Below are 22,073 nucleotides of genomic sequence, written 5' to 3' on the forward strand. Positions count from 1 at the left end.
TATCTGTTTTTACGCGAAACCAGTGCAAAAAAAAAAGAAAGCCCGATAAAAAAGCCTAGAAACGCCAACAAAAATAAGCCAAAACCCAAACCTCTGCTTGGAGAGTAGAACGTTATAACCAGTAAACGTTAACATCAAATGCATCTGAACAGAAGAAAGTTAACCTAAAAAAACATCCATAACTATGATAAAAGCCAACTACATCTCTTTTAAGCAAAGAAAAGGTTTGATAACTACAAAGTAGGGCAAAGGCAAGTATGTAGCTCTACATTCCAAGCAACCTTTTCAAGGCTTGTTTCTGAAAATAACAGGGTGGTTTTAAAAGTCAAGGTCCATTCCGCGTGCAAATATTTCAAACATTCTAATTTGAGGATTTCCAAGTCAAAACATCGACCATTTTATACATATAAGTCAAGCGGCTAAAGGACACACAACGTTAGTATCAACGTTATTAATATCATATGAATTATTTATTAATAATATGAATTATTTGATGGGTTATTTATGTATGATGAAAAGTCAGAATATATATTTTTCTACTTAAAACTGATTACCTCAGACAAACTGAGTGTCATTTATGTGAACGTGCGAATTTTGGACGAACGCAAATAAATCATAAACACCATTGTTGAACTTCGGCCTATGGTGACGCCGACGATGTTATTCATGGCAAATTGTTGAAAAGGTAGTCTCATAGCCCTTTTTTGAGGCCGTAGGGGTAGTGGGTTGTTAGTCCACTGTGTCTAGGGCACGGTATTAGAAGGCAGAGCCCATCCCTCTCCTTCCACTGTCTTTTACCTCCCCAACCGAAGCCAGGAACCCATTTCACACCTGGGTGGAGTGAGGAAAGCTGTGTAAAGCGAGAAACTGTAAGACATGTGGAGGATACTCGTTCGAAAATTCACGGGCCTCCTCCTTGTGGTAACTGCGGCGGTGTTTCTTGTGGTCGGCTTGCAGGAGCCTCGGCCCGGCCCTCGGCCCAAGGCCCACTTCTCTTCACAGCGACCTCGGAACGCGACCGTGGGACCCAGGTCGCCAACACATACGGTATGGCCAAGGAGGTTGAATATCCTTGGTATGGTCGACGTGTAGTATGCGTATCATATAGGGGTAGTGATTACGGATTACGCAAAATTTTCACTGCCGATTACAAAGCATGTTAAATTCTCAGAGCTGATTACCGGTGCAATAGCTCAATTGGTAGAGTGCTCACTTTGTAACAGGGAGGTCGTGAGTTCAAACCCCGGCCGGGTCATACCAAAGACTTTAAAATGGTACATACTGCTTTCTCTGCTTAGCACTTAGCACATATGAGAAAGAGTGTTGGAAGGTCAAACACACAGCACTACCAGCGGACTAGCCCCCTGCTGTAGTGCATTGCACAACTGTGTGTCGCCCAAGGGCTACAGAAATGGATATGGGCACCACCCTACGCTCTTCATAAGGGCACGGGAGACCTTTCTTTCTTTCTTTCTGATTACGAACAGCTACGCGTTGCTAATGTACTGATTACGAATTACGGTGATTTCGGGCTATTGCCTACGGGATTACGAAGACTAAAATGGCCTGTTTACGCCTTACAAAAACGGGCATGCAGGCCACCAAATATGACCCATACAAAATAGCTTGAACCACTGGATTTTGACCAGGGCCTCAAAGTTTATATATACAAGGTTTATCCAAGGTAAACCATATACAAGGTTTATATATAACATATGTCATGTTTTAAACTGCATACTAACGATAGCACTGTATGTTACAACGGACAGAAATTCAATGCAAACTGCACAATATGCAACGCATTACACAAAGCACGTTTCTAAGTTGTCCGTAAGGTCATTCACCTGTTTGGCTCATGCCCCAACTACTTGGACTGTACCATTGTACCGAGTGATAGGTGGTGAAGCTTGTACGTTTTTGTGCAGACTGTAATCATTCTACAGGTTAGAATATATAAATGTCTCCTTATTTTCATAGAAGCGCTACCTAACATAAAATTGTGTAGCTAAGTCCTAAATGTCATTGCTAACGTTACTATGAAGTACCTCTTGAAATTGTACACCCCCTGAATGACTAGTGGGTGGCACAGTCTGCCTGATAACCAAGGGGTCACCTGATAACAATAGGGCTAAGAACACCAGTGGGCGTGGGTAGGTGTACGTGTGCTGCTGTGTCTAAGGTAAATGTTCTTAAGGTAAAACTACCAGTTCTTCAACAGATTTTTGCTATTAGTCATAGCAAAGAAACACCCAGAACCTGCGGGTTCTTGTGTACGTGTTTCAAGTCATTGATTTGAGGGCAATGTCTTTAAGGTCGTCCTATCCCCTAAGTGGCCCTTCTGTGCTGTACAAAGTTCGAGTTTTGACATGTCGGTCATTCCCTTAGCTCTATGTTGTTTCTGCTTCATGGATCGTTATACAGACACTTCTCTGTTTTGTGAAGGAAAACTGGACTGTTAAGTTTAAGGCCACTTTAAAGTCTTAACTTATTACTGAACAACAAACCCCTTTGCTGTAAATAATTGTAACAGTATCCGTGTCTTTCTCAGCGTATGTTTATATTAGACAATTAGGGAGAGTTTTCACATGCAGAATGCTGGTGTAAGGTCCTTATATGCTGTTGTCTGTCTACTATATACCATTAATACAGCATAAAATGAAAAGAATATTTGATAACTGTAACTCCTTACGCATTTGTTTCTTAAGTACGCCATAACCATCTAGATTGTACGTACGTAAAAAGTCATGGCGGTGTGATATAGGGTAAAGGTCACAGGCCTAGGCCTGTATATGTCAACAAGTACTAGTATACCTTCCTCACACCTGTACTATAACGGTGAAATTCACTTCGTTGTACTCGTGCGTTCGTTTTTTAACATATTGAATAATATTTTCACAAACCTGTGACGACAAGAAATAAACGAAATTGTAGATGCATGGTGTTATGTGAGTAAAGGGTGTATAAATAAACCAACAATGTGCAAATTTCTTTCAGAACCGATCCAAGATGACGACAGATTTTAACGGAAAGTGGAAACTGGTGGACTCGGACAACTTTGATGCTTATTTACAAGCCGTGGGTAAGCCAGTCCTTCATATACGATCTCTCTCTCTCTCTCGCTCTCTCTCTCTTTCTTTCTCTCTCCCTCTCTCTCCCTATGTCCCTATACGTCTCTGTCTCTGTCTCTCACTCACACACACACACATACACTACCTCTCCCTCTAACCTCTTTTTCTAACTTTCTCTATCTATCTCTCTGTCTCTCTAGACCATGCTGTCTCTTTGTAGCTTTACAAACAATTTCCGTTTCTTATCCGTTGCATATGACACTGCGAGTGTATCATTATGTATTATAATAAATTTTGAGTAAATTCTTTAAAATTACATTTTATACAAACCAGGGGTTAACTTCATGATCCGTCAGCTGGCGAAAGCGGCGACTCCCCGGCAGGAGGTCCAGCAGAACGGGGACAACTTCGTCATCACGAGCAGCGGACTGCAGACCAAAGTCACCACCTTCACTATCGGGGAGGAGTTCGAGGATGACTCACCAATTGGGAAAGTCAAGGTTGTTAAATTATTTTAGATTTTGATTGTGTGTGTGTGTGTGGGGGGGCAGTACGTGGTTTTGTTACCACAGATTGACCGGAAGGTCAAGTTGGAAGGAAGTGGTGTCTCCACCCACGCAAGTCACTGGTTTGTGACCTAAACATAGTAGGTCATTTTTTAACTCCATGAAAATGCAGATATTATATTGTTTTTGATGCCTGTGGTGTGTTTGTCCGTGTGTTTGTCCATGTGTTTGTCCGTGTGTGTGTGTGTGTGTGTGTGCGTGTGTTTCGGAATGGTCTTTAGGTCAGGTTGTAATGGATGTGGCTGGGTGCAGTCATTAGATCATTAATCACGTCTACGTAAACATTTGGTGGGGCTCACTGTTTTTGAATTTTTTTTCTCGATCTCATTGACAACTTGTGATGTTTCTCTTGTTCCTTAAAGTAAGACTTGTGGGCGCCATGGTGAATGAGGTCGAGGAGAGGACACAGTCACCATCGCATAAGATCTAAATATTTTATGGGCGTTTGAGGTCTCCTAATTCTTGTTTTCATCTGTAGTGTACGTTTACCAAGAAGAACAGTTTGTAAGGTTTGAAATCTCGGATTTCATGTTTTATTTTTCCCCTGTAGTGTACGATGACGTGGAAGGACGGGAAGCTGCACACGGCAGTAGAGGGACCCCGGGGGCCGATGTGGTCAGAACGAGAGCTGAGGGATGACGGACGGCTGTATCTGGTCAGTTCAGGTTCCTCTTTCTTTCCAAACACTAGCTGACCTGGTCAATGACCTGAACCAGACCGTCTGTCACCATGGTAACTAGTGCTGGGTTACATCATGTTGCAATTTAATAGCAGGAGGGATTTAGACTCCTGTCTGACCATATATATGAATGTGTTTGAGTAAGAATTAACAGAGCAGACCATATGTGAAGGTAAACATTATGCATTTGCTTTGCAAATGTTACCTTTCTAGTGTTTGACTGTTTATTTTGACAGACGATGTCGGCGCCGAACGGGACGACATGCACCAGAATCTTCGCCAGAGAGGAGTAGTCATGGCAACAGTTACCATAACGACCCATCACCAAAGCAACAGTTACCATGGCGACCACATATAGTTGACGCTGTGTAGCTGGCGAATTTAGAGTCAATTTTATCTATCTAGTAAATGTCACATTGGTACTTCTCAGTTATTTGTTTTGTTTAGATATTCTATTGTTTTGTTGTTAAGTTGATTAATATTATAATAGTAATTCTTAGTCTTATACTCTTGGTTTTATAGGCCAGTAACAACTACATGTGGGATAAATGAGATTTAAATACAATCATGAAAGGAATATCACCAGAATAAGAATGTATCAAATGAGATTGAGAAAAATGTAACACAGGGTAACTGAAATGATTTGTAGTTTGTTTTTTTTTAATTTCTGTGAATAAAGATATACTTATGAGCTTTGTTCAAGTTTACATATACTAGTACCTATAGCTATATCTACGTAGTCCATGAGAAATGAAAATATTTCATACTGCAAGGAAAAAGCAGATCTAAATCAAAATCGAAAAGCAACATTTCTCCCCCTCCTCTCTCGAAAGAAAACTCATTCATTCGCTAGCTCACTCCTATTCAGGCCTTTTTGCATTCAATCTGCCCGAAAGGTCATCAACCTTGCAAATCATGAAACTTTTCTCAACTGGTCTGACCAAGGTGCGCATACAACCTTTAGACCACCGCAGGAAAGTTGGCACATTGACTCTCTTCCACCGTATCTACCACAGAGAGGCACCAACCCTCTATAAAAATGGCCTTGTCCCTAAACACAAGAGGTGCGGCGGGTGACACGCCAGTCCAAATCCCTGCACAAAAACACTCTGGTGACCCCTGTCTCCCACACCGTCAAACATGAGAGAACTTTTGTACCAACAACTGTTGAAATTTTGAACAGTCTTCCGAGGGAGATCGCTAAGATCAGGGACAGAAAGAGATTTTTATATGAAGTTTCCTCAGCGCAAAACCCTGACAGCGTTCAGTCTAGGCAGTCTGGCTGCTAATGCTGAGTGAGAGCAAACCTAGATTTGAGGTCATGCCCGTACGGTCATGCCCTTAAGGCCATTGCCCTTTCGGGGTGACGTCTCCCTTCGTCCGTACCACAACTTGTCATCCTTCTCATAACGATGACTCACATGACGCATGTCAAGAGGTATTGTATTATACTTGTTCACAAGCTTTGTGGTGTAATACGATAATACCTACATGTATTGTTCGTGTAAGGCGTGGCTGTTATTCTATAAGTATAAATAAGACCCGATTCGTCCAACTCGGCACTCTGGCTGGCGACAACCATACCTGAACGGCAGTACACAACACAAGGCAAGGTAAGAACTGCAGCTTATGCTTTTTTTTTGTAGTAGCTGTATACAGCTATCATATTTTCGGTGTGTTAAATAGTGTCAAGTGACAATCCCAGTCAGCTTTCGCGAATAGGATCTTCAGCTATTTATCGCTTTTTTTAGTGCCAGTTACCACGAATTTCGAATAGAATTTCCTATCTCAACTAAATGAATGTGATAAATAATCAAGTACCGAATAGGTAAAGAAACGCCTACAAGGAGTAACAAACGTTTGTAGGTTTATCGAGTTAAGTCTAAACAGTGGGTCCTGAAATGGGAGTCTGTAGATTTTTGCCCCGATAACAGAAGAATGTGTTCAAATGAAGCGGTCCCGGATCTTTTGTACGAGTAAAACATCGTGATTTTTTTTCAAACACGGGACCTCCAGCTTTACGTCTCATCCAAGAGAACGTCCCTAACCAAAACGAGCTACTCCCTTTTTCATCTGAATCAAGTGAGGAATTAGGTGTAACGGCCCTTTCCCACTGGGGCCTGCTATATGGATTCGAACCCAGAATCTTTTAAATTTTAAGTCAACAACCCTATAACTGCAAGACTAGTACTGAACGGACCCCGCCCCTTTACGCTTGTTGTTTCGTAAGTGCATGCAGGTACCTACAGCTGTAAGCTTAAATTTCCATTTGTCGCGGAGAAAGGTTTAAGAGAATAAAAAAATGAAGCAAAATATCTCGGGATACACATTCTATAAACTTAAGATAATTTCCAAGTCTATCCCTTTCCTGCACATTGAGTTACTTTGCTCGAGCGGTCATTGACCTTCATGTGAGTGGTTTTTCGTGTTACTGGATATGTTATAATAACACTTCTCAAGTTGCCATGAAAACTGACCGAAAGGTCATTAAGTTAGTGCCCGAGAGGTCATCAACCTTTCCAGTAATCGTAGACAGTATCCACATTATAGTGAAGTTGTTTATTGCAAATTCCTGCCCGAGGGCTAATTGCATACAGACATTGACAAGAAAATGTGGTGATACATGTATAAGACTATTTGCTAACAGGAACTTCTACGTGTATGATACACTTATCGAACCTACTATCTCTACTTAAATCTAATAACGTTGGTATACATACAGGATAAAAAAGTAAATATGCAATATGTGAACAGGTAATAGGAACAATGTAACTGCTATTCTAATCTATTCTATTTTATTAAACTATTCTTGTCATGCTATTAGGGGGTTCGACTTATAGTAACCCTACCAAAGGTTGTCTTGACTGTTGAAATATTAATGATCGTTTCCCTCTTTGCTATTTGCTATATGCATGACTCATGGTGACTTTGCATTAACGTATATCAACTAGAGAAGTAACATTTGCAAAGCAAATGCATAATGTTTACCTTTGGACATGATCTGCCCTGTTAATTTTTTACTCAAACACATTCACATACATGTACTACGAGTATATGGTGACAGGAGTAGAGCAGACCATGAAATTGCAACATTGTGTAACCTAACACCAGTCACCATGGTGACAGACGTCAACAAATCATGTCATTGGTCAGGTCAGAGGTTAGTGTTTAGAACAGAAGAGGAAGAGGAAGAAGAAATATGTTTTCCTTCGAATTCGGTAAAAATAATTACTAGTGTAACAGACAACAGGAGAATTTTGCCTTAGTAACATGTCGTCACTTCCGTTTCAGGTTAACAACCAATCACGATGGCCTTCACCGGAAACTGGAAGCACGTCAAGTCGGAGAACCTCGATGAGTATCTGAGCGCCTTGGGTGAGTACTGAGACATGCCAGTCTTTTTCTGATTGGTGGCCTTTTGAAGGGATATCTGGGACTAGCGTGTTCTTAGAACCGGGAACCAATCAGAACTCGCGATCGTGTTTTGAAGAATCCTTAAGCTCTGGGAACCAATCAGAATTCGTGTTTTGAGAGAGCCAATCAGAAAACGTTTTACGAAAGAGGGCTGTTGGAACCAATCAGAAGTCGTGTTCAGAGGGAGAGCTGTCTGAAACTGGGCACCAAGTCTTCACTCTTTCATCCATTCATTTTCATCCATCCATCCATCCATCCATTCATTCATTCATTCATTTATCCATCGATTGTTTTGTTCATCGATCATTTGATTCATCTCTGGGTTTTCTCAACATCATTTCTTTCTTCCTTCCCTACCTCCTTCCTTCTTTCCATTCTTTCTTGTTTCCTTCCTTTCCATCCATCATTCCTTCCTTCCTTCTTTCCTTCCTTCCATCTCTCCATCGTTCCTTCCTTGTTTCCTCTCCATCCATCCATCCGTCCTTCCTTCCTTCCTTCCTTCCTACCCTCCTTCCTTCCTTCCTTTCGATTACTCATTTTAAAAGTACATATTTTGCGTCACCTACAGGCGTAAACATCGCGAAGCGAAAGATCGTAGCCAGCTCCAGCCCCCGGGCAGAGATCCAACAAGATGGCGACAGCTTCAGGATCAAGACCATCGGCCCCCAAACCAAGGAGATCAGCTTCAAGATCGGACAGAACTTCGAAGACGAGTTGCCGATGGGAAAAGTCCAGGTCAGTATTCATTTTTTATGTTTACCGAATGAAAATATATTGTTTTTGCTCAGTTTCTTCCTCTTCTTCTCCAACTAAAGCTCAATGTGACAATGACCAGTACCAGACGTCTGTCACCATGGTAACTGGTGTTGGGTTACATCATGTTGCAATTCTATAGTACGAGGGATTTAGACTCCTGTCACCATATATGATGAACGTGTTTGAGTAAGAATTAACAGAGCAGACCATATGCAAAGGTAAACAATTATGAATTTGCTTTGTAAATGTTACCTTTCTAGTTGCATTTATATCTTATGTTTAATGTTCTATTGTACTATATAATATATAAAAGGTGACCCCGAGTTGGGACGGAGGAAAACTGCGTTTCGACATCGACTCTCCCAAGGGCAAACTGGTGACCGAACGAGAGATTCGGGCTGACGGTCAGCTGTACATGGTAAGATCTCAGTCTCTCTGTTCTGTGTGTAACACCCCTCTGCTCATATAGCGGTACATCGTATAACCGATGTAGCCACCTTTCGCAGTAACACACCAGCTTCTGTATCTGTATCTGTATAGCAGGTATAGCCACCTTTCGGCGTAACACACTAGCTTCTGTATCTGTATCTGTATAGCAGGTATAACCGCCCTTCGGCGTCACACGTACACCAGCTTTGCAGGCACGCGGCGCGGCGGCAGCTAGCTACCTTTGAACATCTAAGCCAACAAAAACTGATCCAATGTCCTTGTCTGATCCTCGCTGTTCATCACTATTAGCAGTCCAACCAATAATAGCATATCAATACTATTAGAGATTCGAACAATAAGAGAGTGACTGCATGCCTGTAAATGTTACTAGCCAATGTATCTATTCACTAGTATCTATAAACAGTAGTGCATAAAATCACATCAATTTAAAAACTGTCTTTCTTGTCTTTCATCTGCTTTTAGGTGATGAAGGCAGCTGATGGGACCACGTGCACCAGGATCTTCGCCAAGGAGTAACCACGGCAACGTGTTACCGTGGCAACGCGTCACCAAGGCAACGAGTGTAAACTCGTCACATAGAGGCATCGCCATGTAGCAAATATGGCGACTGGCAACATTTTGTAACTCAGTGTAGTAGACATAGCGAGTAGCGATTTTAACATGCAGTAGTAACCACGATAGCACCAAGTAACCATGGTTATCACCAAGGCAACTAGCTACATAAACAAACAGTAGTAACCATGGCAACTAGAAACGTAGGAGACAGTTGATTGGCGGTGTTAACTTGATTGACATAGAGTAACCAAAGGACATAGTAGCCAGTAACCTAGCAGGTCGTTACCAAGGTAACTAGACAAACAGTAGTAACCATGGCAACTAGAAACGTACGAGACGGCATTTGATTGGTAGTTGGTGGTGTGAAAGTTTGATTTTCTACGTCACGTTTTCTACGGCTGGTTTTCTATAGCAGATAAAGCACGATTTCTGTAGAACCTGATGGGAAATAAAATTCACTTCAATTCAGTACACTTCTGTCTTTATTGTTTTCTTGTGATGCTTGATGGAAATATGAAAGTTCAGCCTTCAGAACTTCATTTAACATCTATCCTGGTGTCATTCTTTCTGGTTACCTACTAATATTTTGCCCAATAGGTGAACAAAATCCTACAACACTTTCCCACAACACATCAAAACCAAGGATTGAGGTGTTCAAGAATTCATTCTTTCCTAGAACTATCGCAGAGTGGAACTCACTGTCACCAAGTACAGTAGTGGCACTGTCAATAGATAGCTTTAAACAATGTCTAGAGCTAGAAGTTCAAGGGTTAGGTGTAACAAGTCGATCGGTGTAATATAGCCAGCTGCCGCCGCGCCGCGTGCCTGCGAAGCTGGTGTGTTACGCCGAAAGGCGGTTATACCGGCTATACAGATACAGATACAGATACAGAAATCATCCGCACCATCAGCGTTCAAAAAACACGTCAAGGACAGGATAAAAACACAAATATACACAAACAGACCAATAATGTACTTATCAATTAATCTATGTCACACAACGCAAACCGGTCGACACTGGCTTTAAACAGCCAGAAAAGAAGTTAAAATAAAATGTTCCAAAATGGCTAGCTGTGTGTGAAGCTCAGTTGTTGCTTCAGGGCCATTACCCATTTTGACACCAGTGTCGTATCAGTATACAGTGCAATTCATACAGTGCAATCGTATTAGTATACAGTGCAATTTTACTAGTAAAATACTTGTACAATTGCACTGTATATTAGTAAAATTACACTGTATACTCTGGCACCCCTGGGCTGGCTTTGTGTGAGCCTTGGTTGCTTCAGGGCTATTCAGTGGGGCCATTACCCATTTTGACATCTACTTAAAGACAAATAATTGACCCGTTGAACCAGTTCTTGACTTGTCCCTTGTGATTCAGTCTGACCCAAAGTCGACAAGACGACAGCTTACGTTTTGGTGTTTCTCGGCTCACCAACGCTAGTCTACAGTTTCTGGGATCAACAGCTTTAAGTCGGTATGTTGTTTTTCAATGTAAATTCATAAAGCCAATGTGAAGAATTGATAGAAAAACGCAAACGTACGATCGACCTTGAGAGGCACATTCTTTTTTAGGACACAGCAAACGTACGATCGACCTTGAGAGGCACATTCTTTTTTAGGACACAGTGCTTAAATCGCACGCAAAGTACTCGTAGTCGTAATTGCAGCGTTGTGTCGATTTTCGCCACAGTGGCAAAATGTTTCTTATTTCTGACGGTATGAACTACAAAAATGGTCTTTGTAGTTATGTTATACCCCGAAATGCCTAAACATGTCGTCACTTCCGTTTCAGGCTAGCAACCAAGATGGCCTTCACCGGAAACTGGAAGCACGTCGAGTCGGAGAACTTCGAGGACTATCTGAAGGCCCTTGGTGAGCACTCAAAGATACTTTTTGCAAGCGTTCTTCCGATTGGTACCCGTTTCATGAGGGCACCAATCATCTGGCGCTGTCAGACACTGGGAACCAATCAGAAATCGTGTTCTGGGGAGGGCTATCAGAAATTGGGAACCAATCAGACCTCGTACCTTATACTGGGCACCAATCAGAACACGTGTTCTGAAAGAGGGCTGTCAGAAACTGGTTTGGGCACCAATCTGAACTCCCTTCTGTCTGACCATACCTCACTGCTTTTTTCATCCATTCATTTTCATTCATTCATTTTTTCATCTATTGAAAAAGAGGTCCTCATGCACGTATCCGTTCATTTGTTTCTGGATTCAATTCCTGCTGACTCTGAGCCAGCTAATCTTCTTGCTGACTCCGAGCCAGCTAATCTTCTCGCAGACTCTGAGCCAGCTAATTTTCCTGCTGACTCTGAGCCAGCTAATCTTCCTGCTGACTCCGAGCCAGCTAATCTTCCTGCTGACTCTGAGCCATCTAATCTTCCTGCTGACTCCGAGCCAGCTAAGCTTCCTGCTGACTCTGAGCCAGCTAATCGTCCCGCTGACTCTGAGCCATCTAATCTTCCTGCTGACTCCGAGCCAGCTAAGCTTCCTGCTGACTCTGAGCCAGAAAATCTTCCTGCTGACTCCGAGCCAGCTTCTTGCTGACTCCGAGCCAGCTAATCTGTCTCCGAGCCAGCTAATCTTCCCGCTGACTCTGAGCCAGCTAATCTTCCTGCTGACTCTGAGCCAGCTAATCTTCCCCCTGACTCCGAGCCAGCTAATCTTCCTGCTGACTCTGAGCCAGCTAATCGTATCTTCCTGCTGACTCCGAGGGAGCTAATCCTCCTACTGACTCTGAGCCAGCTAATCTTCCTGCTGACTCTAAGCCAGCTAATCTTCCTAGCCTGCTGACTCAGAGCCAGCTAGCGCTAAGCTTCTTGCTGACTCTAGATCATTTCTTCGTTCTATCATTCATATTCCAAAGCATCACTGAAAGTATTGTGTCAAATACAGGCGTAGGCTTTGCGATGCGTAAGATCGCAGTAAACACCAGCCCTCGGATAGAAATCCAACAAGATGGTGACAACTTCAAGATCAAGACCGTCGGCCCCAAGACCAGGGAGGTCAGCTTTAAGGTCGGGGAGAACTTCGAAGACGAAATGCCGTTGGGCAAAGTCAAGGTCATTACCATTTCGTTATGTTCACCTTCGTTCTATTTCTTATTATTTGTCTTCTTCTTCTCCAAGCAATATATCAGGTCAATGACATAGACCAGACATCTGTCACCATGGTAACTGGTGCTGCAACAGACACCCTGTGGTGTTAGGTTACATTATTTGACGGAAACCCAAACTTCCTCCCCTGAATAACGTTATGTGTATAACTGACGTTTTGGTCCCAAAAATAAACAACTTTTTACTATATGTCCCAACAGGTGACTCCGACTTGGGATGGAGACAAGCTGCATTTCGACGTTGACTCGCCCAAGGGCAAACTGGTGACCGAACGAGAGATCCGAGATGACGGGCGAATGTACATGGTAAGTTTCCAGTGTGTAACCCCTCTCGAAGAGGTACATTCCATGAGAAATAGCAAGCTGACTGCCCGTGACAACTAGTTTGTATTACTTGGAATTTGACGGCCGATCCCCCAAACCACTGACTGATTGTCGCTGTATTATGATTATGCCTTCGCAGAAGGAGAACATATTGCTTTGGCTCAGTTTCTTCTTCCACTTCTTCGTCTTCTTTTTCTCTCCAAACAAAGAAAGTCGATGACCTGGACCAGACGTCTGTCTCCATGGTAACTGGTGCTGTAGCAGACACCCAGTGGTGTTGGGTTACATTATGTAGCTAGCAGGACAGAGTTGATATATATTTATGTATCTTGTTTATCTTTTCCTAGGTGATGAAAGCAATGGATGGGACGACATGCACCAGGATCTTCGCCAAAGAGTAACCATGGCAACGTGTTACCATGGCAACTTGTCAAGCAGAAGCATCGATATTGCAAAAATGGCAGCTGGCATCATTTTGCAACATGCTGTTGTTAACATAGCAAATAGCAATTTTGAAATGCAGTAGTAACCACGATGTAACAAATGTCATAGCCAAGACAAATAGATACATACTAGTACTTTAGACAAACAGTGGTAACTATGGCAACTAGAAAAGTAGGAGACAGCATTGGTGGTTGGCGGTGTGAAAGTGAGGCATGATGAAGTGCATGATGGGAAAAATAGAATAAAAAAATCACTTTGAACAATTTAATACACTTCTACTCTCTTAATTGTTATTTGTTATGTTTAATGTACATTTTGTAAAAATTATGGACTTGAAACCATGACATCATCGTTTGTGAAAGGGTCAATATCCTAGAGGTCATTGGTCAATGTCCGAGAGGTCGATGAAAATCTGAATTCCAGGAAGTCCTTAAGAGAGTGTTCCGAGAAAACGAGACATAGTGGAAAACACTTCCCCTAGCCTCGTACGCAGACTTTTCTCGGGTAGCAGCCTGCGTTCGTTTCCATTAGCGCAGCATTTTTTTTTTCACTGGGAATGTTGTATCGTGGGGAGGGCTGTAATCTCTTCCAGACTAACTACGTTGGCTATATAGGAGAATACTTGTCAGGGGAGTTTGGCCGCCTTGGGGTTTGACTGGCGCAGGAGGGAAGGAAACTACCTCCCCACGGCCGGACTCCCCTGGCTAATTTTACTCTTTTTGCGGAATTCTACGATCCGTATTCCCGTAGAAAAGTCTGGTGGAGGCTAGGAAAGCTGTATTGGGCGCGCCTTCTTGGCCGACACCATGTAGACTTTCCAAGCGGCGCGGTCATAGAAACAAACGTATACCATTAGAAAGTCTGCACAATAGGCTAGCAAGGACCCGTTTGGCAAATCGCCCTCACTCAACGGCACTCAAGTTTTGGGACGTGACCATCTAATAAACTATCCTAGAGTGTTGCTGCTGTGGTGTAAAATGTAGTCCTATTTTTTAGCCATGTTGTTTTATGAAATTTGCATATTTTATCTTAAAAGTACCTTAGAATACAAAACAGACGAAACTTTTTCTCTAAGAAGTAGAAAAAAATTAGCCCCCCTCCTTTTACAATGTTGGTATAACCAACACCGCCAATGGCAAGTCAAAGTCATATTGACTTAAGCTGTTTGTTACACCATATACAACCACTATATATATTCCCTGCCATTCTGAATAGCGTAGTCCACAGTACCAAAGTCAAGGTAAGAACAAGACGTCTTGGTTTTCTTTCCGGAGCTATGTCTTTTTCTGCTAGGATTTGTACTTATCTAGTGTATATCTGATCACATATCAGTCAATCGATGTAGTCTATATCAGTGGGTGGCCTAAAAATTCAAAGTCGACCCTTTATCGCAATCCTCATGAACATAATATATCAACATAACTTTCGTTTTAGGGAAGAAGAAAACAAGATGACTGGAAACCTAAGCGGAAATTGGAAAATGGTAGAGTCGGAGAATTTCGACGCCTTTCTGGAGGCCCTGGGTAAGATGGTCATTCCTTGACATTTTCGGCATGACATGAACTTGAAAATATCGGTTGTCACTACTGAAATACTTGCAGTCGTTTTGCAGTCGTTTTGCAGTGGTAAAAAACGTCCTATATATTCTGTTATATATGCTAGACAAAAACGGCGCACCCCCCAAAATGGCACAGCCCACATGAGGAAATGACTTTCTGTTAACAGTTAGCAGGTATACAAGGGTGACGTAATGTATTAAGGTAACGTTGAACAGCCATTCCGAATTCACAGGGCATTACGCAAAACAGAAGACATTGAACCTCAACATACTAGTTACTAGTACACAATAGATGTACACTAGTACACAATAGATGTACACTAGTACACAATAAGATACCAGACTTGTATCACAGTTATTGTACATGGAGGTTTATCACCGGCGTAAGAGCATATTAGTGTACAATAAACTTCTTTTATTCATCTATCCATCAAAAACCAGGGTTGCCCCCCTCCGCTCGCCAGGCCGCAGCATCCGCCACCCCGCGGGAAACCATCCAGCAAGATGGCGACTCTTTCTCCATCAAGACCATCGCCTCCAGGACCACGGAGGTCAGGTTCAAGGTCGGGGAGGAGTTCGAAGGCGAGATACAACAGGGCAAAGTCAAGGTCAGTGTCATAATTTTTTTTTTTAGTCTTCAATTTTCAAAGTTAAACTTGGAAGCTCCTTATACATAAACACGTCTGGATTGGTATACTCTGACCTGGTCAATGACCTGAACCAGACCGTCTCTCACCATGGTAACTGGTGTTGGGTTACATCATGTTGCAATTTTATAGTAGGAGGGATTTGAACTCCTGTCACCATATATGTGAGTGAACGTGTTTGCCGTATGAATTAACAGAGCAGACCATATGCGAAGGTAAACATAATGCATTTGCTTTGCAAATGTTACCTTTCTAGTTTTGTTTGGTTTTAGTCTTTCACAATATGTCCTAATATCCCACTAGATTAGCCCGACTTGGGACGGTGCGAAGCTGCGTTTCGAGTTTGACTCGCCGAAAGGGAAACAGACACAGGAGCGAGAGGTCCGGGCAGACGGACGGATGTACCTGGTAACCCCCCCCCCTTCAAGAAAAGGAATGTTACAGGGCTCGTTGCCCTAATACATGGGAATTATGTCAGAAAAAAATGAATAGCTTTAGACAATGAAAAACACACATTGGCCGGGTAGTCCAACCTTAAAAGTGTCTATTTAGTCCATAACGAGAGAATTTCATACGACAGAAACTATCGTGACAATGTCATGACATATTTAGCAATGCTACGCTTATTTTCACAAAGGTGATGACCGCACCGGACGGGACCAAGTGCACCAGGATCTTCGCCAAGGAGTAACCATGGCAACCTGTCACCATGGCAACCTGTCACTATGGCAACCGGTGGCCGGGGCAACTGGCCATATGGCATCTGCAACATACTTTTGTTTATAAAAAAACATCTCATGCATTACATGCAACAAAATTAACGTAGATTAGGGTCATACAAAAGTTAATAAACCTGTAAATTTCTTTCAGTACAAAGCTGTCTTTTTTCTTTAATCCGTGTTTTTTAAAGTGGCATGTACATGTTGAAAGTCCATCGTACGTCAACTTTATGCCCAAACTTAACTGCAATAAGATGCCCATATAAGGCAATGTCAAAAGTATGAAGTTTTGCTTGGACTTAAGACCATGATGTCATTGTTTGTCAAAAGCACTCATTCTGTATGTCAACGGCCGAGAGGTCGACGAAAAAGATAAGAATTCCACGAAATTCTTACATTTCCTGTTCCGGGAAAGCATGATACACGTTGGAACAACAGCACAAGGATCCTGCCTTGTTAACGTTCGATAGAATATGGCGTCTCCATGGCAACGGCCGCCATGTTGGTTAGGTGACCTCAAAGTCATTGGACGTGACCATGTGTTGCCAATGTTGTGTAAAAATAGAAATAGACCTGCAACAGAACTAGCGATGGCGTTTTCTAAGATTTAGTTATGTTTTCTAAATTATATTCATCTTGAAAAGAAAAAAAAGGGAAACCTATATTAATTCTCTAATGAAAATAAGAATAGTCTACGCCCCCCTTCTTACATGTTGTTGGTAGTGAACCAATACAACCAATTGTTAGTTAATGTTATATTGACTTAGCTGTCTGGTACACCGTGCATCTAGTTCTATGATTTCCCAAACGATATTTTAACGCCAGAACACTATATTAGTAGTAATGCATTCCATTCAAGGAAAGATAGAAGAACTGAGATTATTTTTAATGCTTGTTCCTTTAACCGTTACTATAAAATATGGAAATTTGATTTGAAAAAAAAAGTAGCGAAGGTTTCTTTAGGATAAACATCCATGGTTTGAAACCGCCACCCTTTCACATATAAAGAGGTTCAACTTTTGACCGAGTCCACTTCTAACTCCCGTCTCACCGACACACCATCACCAGCTCGCTCGGTCCACCAGTCGACATACCCCCGAAGAAAACCATGAGTTTCAGCGGTACTTTCAAGCCTCACAAGGTCGACAAGGAGGGGATGAAAAAGTTCTACGAACTACTGGGTAAAACATCTATCCTGGTTGCAGTTTTATGACATTTTTGTTACATTTTATTGGTCTCAACATGTTGTAGTTGGCCTATACATTCATAGTAATTCACTCAGATTTCAGCCATGGAAGTGCATAGCTAGCCTCTACCAGGCTTCAGAAGCGGCTCAGAATAGACAGATAACATGCTAGGGGAGTTGGTCCGGCAAATGTACTCCTTCGGCGGACCAACTCCCCTGGCATGTTCTCTGTTTATTTGGCCAATTTCTACTCTTTCTGGCCGCTTCTAGTTCTGAAGCCTGGTAGAGGCTAATTCATAGCCTGAGTACGCTGGGGATTCTTTTGAGGTATTGGCTTAAAGTATTTTTTCCATAGCCAAAAAGGCCAGCTGAAAAGATTTGCACCCCTACGATCAAGACAGGGACGCATTTGACTTCGTTCATACCAGGGTTTGCACATATAGATTCGTAATTTGACATTCTCAATTGTATAGTTAATGCAAAAAATGTTTCTATAGAAGACTAAGGAAGTCTACAAGGTCCAAGAGTTACTGTACCAAAATGTCTATGACGTGTCCACACGCCCCACCTCAGTTCGCATCAGAGTTTGACTTGAGCCTGTAGCCTGACCTTAGCTGAGACGTTCAACAATAGAGATGCCATAACGTACAATCGGCTGTTTAATCATTGATTGCTTGATTGCCGGTTCACCGCACGGTCGACGTCTAGGCTGGGTGTAAAGTTGCTTTAGTTCAAAGGGTATACATACTAGTGTATGGACGAAGTGAAGTATATGTTGTTTGTTTAAGCAGCTTTAATTATTTATCCTATTTATTAGCACCGAAGTTAAAAACGTGCTAACTTCTATTACATGGGATAGCCATAGGTAAAAATTAATTACAACACTCTGAACAGTCTATATGGTCTCAGTCTAATATCCCATTAATTTACCAGAAAGAGATTTGAAATTTCTCTATATGGTGAATTAATGGGATAGCACCCCTACTATCTGTTTAAGCTGCTGGAAAGAGGAGGAATTTGCCAAATAGACGTGACATGGCCTCGCTAGATATTCCGAAGAAGCCAACTGCACTCCTTTAGCGGACTAATATTCCACTGGCCCTGGCATATCATCTGTCTGTTTGACTTTCCACTCTTTCCAGCTGCCTCTGAAGCCTGATAGAGGCTACATAGATGATAGCCTACAATCTATTTGTACCCCACAGACGCACCTCCGGCTATTCTGGAAGGTGTTGGTGGTTTTCTGGACAAAATCTACTACAGCACCGAGGACAACGGAGACTCCTTGACCACCACTGTAAGTTAAAGTTATGGTTGCCAAACCTATTTTCGCTGCCAGGTCTCATTGAGAAACAGATCTAGAGCAAAAGCAAAATGTTTACCTTCGGACATGGTCAGCTCTGTTAATTCTTACTCAAACACATTCACATTCATGTAGTACTAGTATATGGTGACAGGAGCAGAGCAGACCATGAAATTGCAACATTATGTAACCCAACATCAGTCACCATGGTGACAGACGTCAACAAATCATGTCATTGGTCAGGTCAGAGGTTACTGTTTAGTGAAGAAGAGGAAGAAACTGAGCAAAAACAATATGTTTTCCTTCGGTAAACATAATAATAATGGTCTTCACTGTCATTCTCTAGATACATGGTCTTCCAGACGGAGACAAGGTGAAGACCATAAAGCTGGGTGAGGAGGTGGAGGACACTGGTCGCCTGGGAAAGGTCAAGGTGAGCAGACGTCATAATGTTACAACGGCTACGTTTTTGGTGACGCCTCAGGGGCAACGCCGTTTTGCAGCAGTACCTTTGGAGTGCCTTACCTTCGTTACCTATGTTCGTTACCTTCATGATTTTTGGTAGGCAAGTTACTGTAGGGAAGACGATTGTCAAGTTCGAAAATGGGCCTTATAGGGGATCCCTACGCTACCTATCACAAGTTGTGTTTATTGGTTTGTGTGCGACCAGGATAGCTCGTTTACTATGAGATATGTAGATGTTCTTACTATAAATATGCTGTTTCCAGGTGAAAGTGGTCCGGGATGGAAACAAGATGCGTTCCACGGAGACTTACGCCAACGGCAAAACCAGCAGCACCGTTCGGGAACTCAACGGGGACGAGATGACTGTCGTAAGTACAAGTCGTAAGTCGTAAATGCACTGAGTACCAGTATGAAGTACCGTATACATATACTATACTATACTATACTATACTATACTATACTATACTATACTATACTATACTATACTACATGTACATTCGAATTCGTTACATTCATAGTGGATCCTATATACCATATAGTAGGATCCTGAGATAGTCATTATTATAGAAATTTCTGTGAAGTATCATTAATAAACATCGAAGTAATAGCCAAGGAATGCCTTATATAATTGACCTTAAACTAGTTAGCATAAATCATCATATTGTAAACAAGAGGAAATCAAGGTCCATACGAATGGTTGGCTCTGTGCAACATTTTAGTAAAACTTAACAGATTGTTTTGTTAACATTCAGCTTTCTATCCGCACATGTACAGACCATGACAACAGGTGACTTCACGGTCTCCCATGTGTACAAGAAGGCCTAGGGAGTGATGACAACTGTTGGAACTGCAACTCACTTCTTCAACGGATGCCTGATTTCTACGAAGCCACCGAGCACAGCTGCTTTTCGAACGCTCATTGTAAATGTAAACGAAGTAAAGCGCCTTTCTACGAAGGCCCACAGCGACAAAACATATGTACGGTAGCGCAGCATGCATAAGCCAATCAAAAGCTGTCTACCTTTGTCGTTCAGGCTTTTGCTACTGCTGATACCATTAAGAAGACCGTACACACGTACGGTACTACGATTGGGCGTTGATATCCTTTTGGTTGCAATGTGGTTTTCTATGCAATAAATTGCATTTTTGCAAAGATCTCAGCGTGCCTGTGTTCTGATTTCCCACATCAAAGGTGCGAAAGAGCTAACGTGGCAATGGGGTCCTCTAGCGCTTAAAGTGTTTATTGCAGCTCAGTCAGTGACCTTTGGCAGTACCGACAGTGATTGGTAGAGGTCGTTCTCTCTTTTCAGCTAACACCAACATACTATATAACTTATATGAAATGACTCAGTAACAACTCAAACAAATGGAATAGAAACGAGACATGTTGGAACAATAGAACAAGAACCCTGCCCTTTAACGTTCGATGGAACAACGTTCGATGGCGACGGCCGCCATGTTGGTGACGTGACCCCAAAGCCATTGAACTTTTTGACGTGGCCAAGTAAACTAATTCTTTATGAATAAGCCTTTTCAACCATCTATATCATATATAGACAACAAACAGTATTAGTGATGCTGTTTTCTGTTTTGATAATGGTATCTTAAAGAAAAAATCGAGGATCCTATTCTGTAATGAACAATAATTATAATAAATTACGCCCCTTCCTTTCAAGTTGTTGGTAGTGAACCAAATTAACAACCAATTGTAAGTTAATGTCGTATTGACTTAGCTGTCTGGTACACCATGCTACAAGTTCTATGGCTTCTCAAACGATATTTGAACGCCAGAACAGGTTAATACATTCCATTCTAAGAAAAATAGAAGTCTGAGATTATTTCCTCATGTTTGTTCCTTTACGTTTGTATTTAGACGAATGAGACAAAATATGGGATTGTGAAATTTGATTTTAAAAAAAAATGAGCAATATGTGGTTCTTGAAGAATGGACATCCGTAATTTGCAATGGTCCCTTTGGCATATATAAGTCGGTTCAAGTTTTGACCGAGTCCACTTCTTACTCCACGGTCTCACCGACACACCTTCGCCAGTTCCCCGGTCCACCTGTCGACCTCGCCCCGAAGAAAACCATGAGTTTCAGCGGTACCTTCAAGCCTTCCAAGATCGACAAGGAGGGGATGAAAAAGTTCTACGAACTTCTGGGTATTTTACATTTTATTGGTCTTAACATGTTATAGTTGGCTTGTAAATGTACAGTAACTCTGGCGTCTGTCAAAGAAATGCATAGCTAGCCTCTACCAGGCTTCAGAAGCGACTGGAAAGAGTAGAAATGGACCAAATAGACAGATAACATGCCAGGGGAGTTAGTCCGGCAAATGCACTCCTTCGGTGGACACTCCACTGACAAGTTATCTGACAGTGTGTTTGGCCAATTTCTTCTCTCTATTCTTTCTTTGTAATCATACAGACCGTCTGGGAACATGCTTAGCAGAACAACCGACATGTTCGTAATTTGAAAGTCAAAATTTGCATAGTTGAACAATGAAAAAAAAAGTCTCTCCAATACTAAGAAACCTACAAGTCCAAGAGTGCAAAAATAGCTGAGTCACATGCCACACCCCCCAGTTCGTATCAGAGTTCGACTTTGACTCTGCAGACTGCCTCGACCTTTCAAACTATAGCTGAGACATACAACAATACCGAAATGTCATGACTAACATTCGGCTGTTTAATCATTGATAATTTGATTGCTTGTTCACCGCGCAGTCACGACTGGGAGTAAAGTTGCTTTTAAGTTCAAAGGGTAGACGTACTAAGCCTCTACCAGGCTTGAGGGCGCGGCTGGAAATAGTAGA

General features: G+C 42.1%; 3 protein-coding genes across 3 annotated transcripts in view; all 3 read left to right on the top strand.

The window, feature by feature from the left end:
• The first annotated feature begins 853 nt into the window (after positions 1 to 853).
• LOC109473117 lies at positions 854 to 16,938 on the top strand. Its single transcript, XM_019773023.1, has 8 exons — positions 854 to 1,047; positions 2,995 to 3,079; positions 3,402 to 3,571; positions 6,658 to 6,668; positions 11,284 to 11,363; positions 12,392 to 12,558; positions 12,813 to 12,917; positions 16,222 to 16,938. Exons 1-8 carry the CDS (start codon positions 877 to 879, stop codon positions 16,273 to 16,275), a joined length of 843 nt encoding a protein of 280 aa, XP_019628582.1. The 5' UTR covers positions 854 to 876; the 3' UTR covers positions 16,276 to 16,938.
• LOC109473076 (cellular retinoic acid-binding protein 2-like) lies at positions 5,712 to 9,961 on the top strand. The gene is made up of 5 exons (XM_019772984.1): positions 5,712 to 5,926; positions 7,605 to 7,688; positions 8,296 to 8,462; positions 8,797 to 8,901; positions 9,396 to 9,961. Exons 2-5 carry the CDS (start codon positions 7,622 to 7,624, stop codon positions 9,447 to 9,449), a joined length of 393 nt encoding a protein of 130 aa, XP_019628543.1. The 5' UTR covers positions 5,712 to 5,926; positions 7,605 to 7,621; the 3' UTR covers positions 9,450 to 9,961.
• A 4,333-nt stretch (positions 16,939 to 21,271) lies between the features above and the next one.
• Positions 21,272 to 22,073, top strand: part of LOC109473075 — a 3,758-nt gene continuing 2,956 nt past the window's right edge. The window contains exon 1 of the mRNA XM_019772983.1: positions 21,272 to 21,420. Coding sequence (XP_019628542.1) covers positions 21,348 to 21,420 — 73 coding nt within the window. The 5' untranslated portion in view covers positions 21,272 to 21,347. The remainder of the gene's footprint in view (positions 21,421 to 22,073) is intronic.

The sequence above is a fragment of the Branchiostoma belcheri genome, unplaced genomic scaffold (genome assembly GCF_001625305.1).
Source record: "Branchiostoma belcheri isolate BF01 breed outbred unplaced genomic scaffold, Haploidv18h27 scaffold29, whole genome shotgun sequence".
Lineage (NCBI taxonomy): Eukaryota > Metazoa > Chordata > Leptocardii > Amphioxiformes > Branchiostomatidae > Branchiostoma > Branchiostoma belcheri.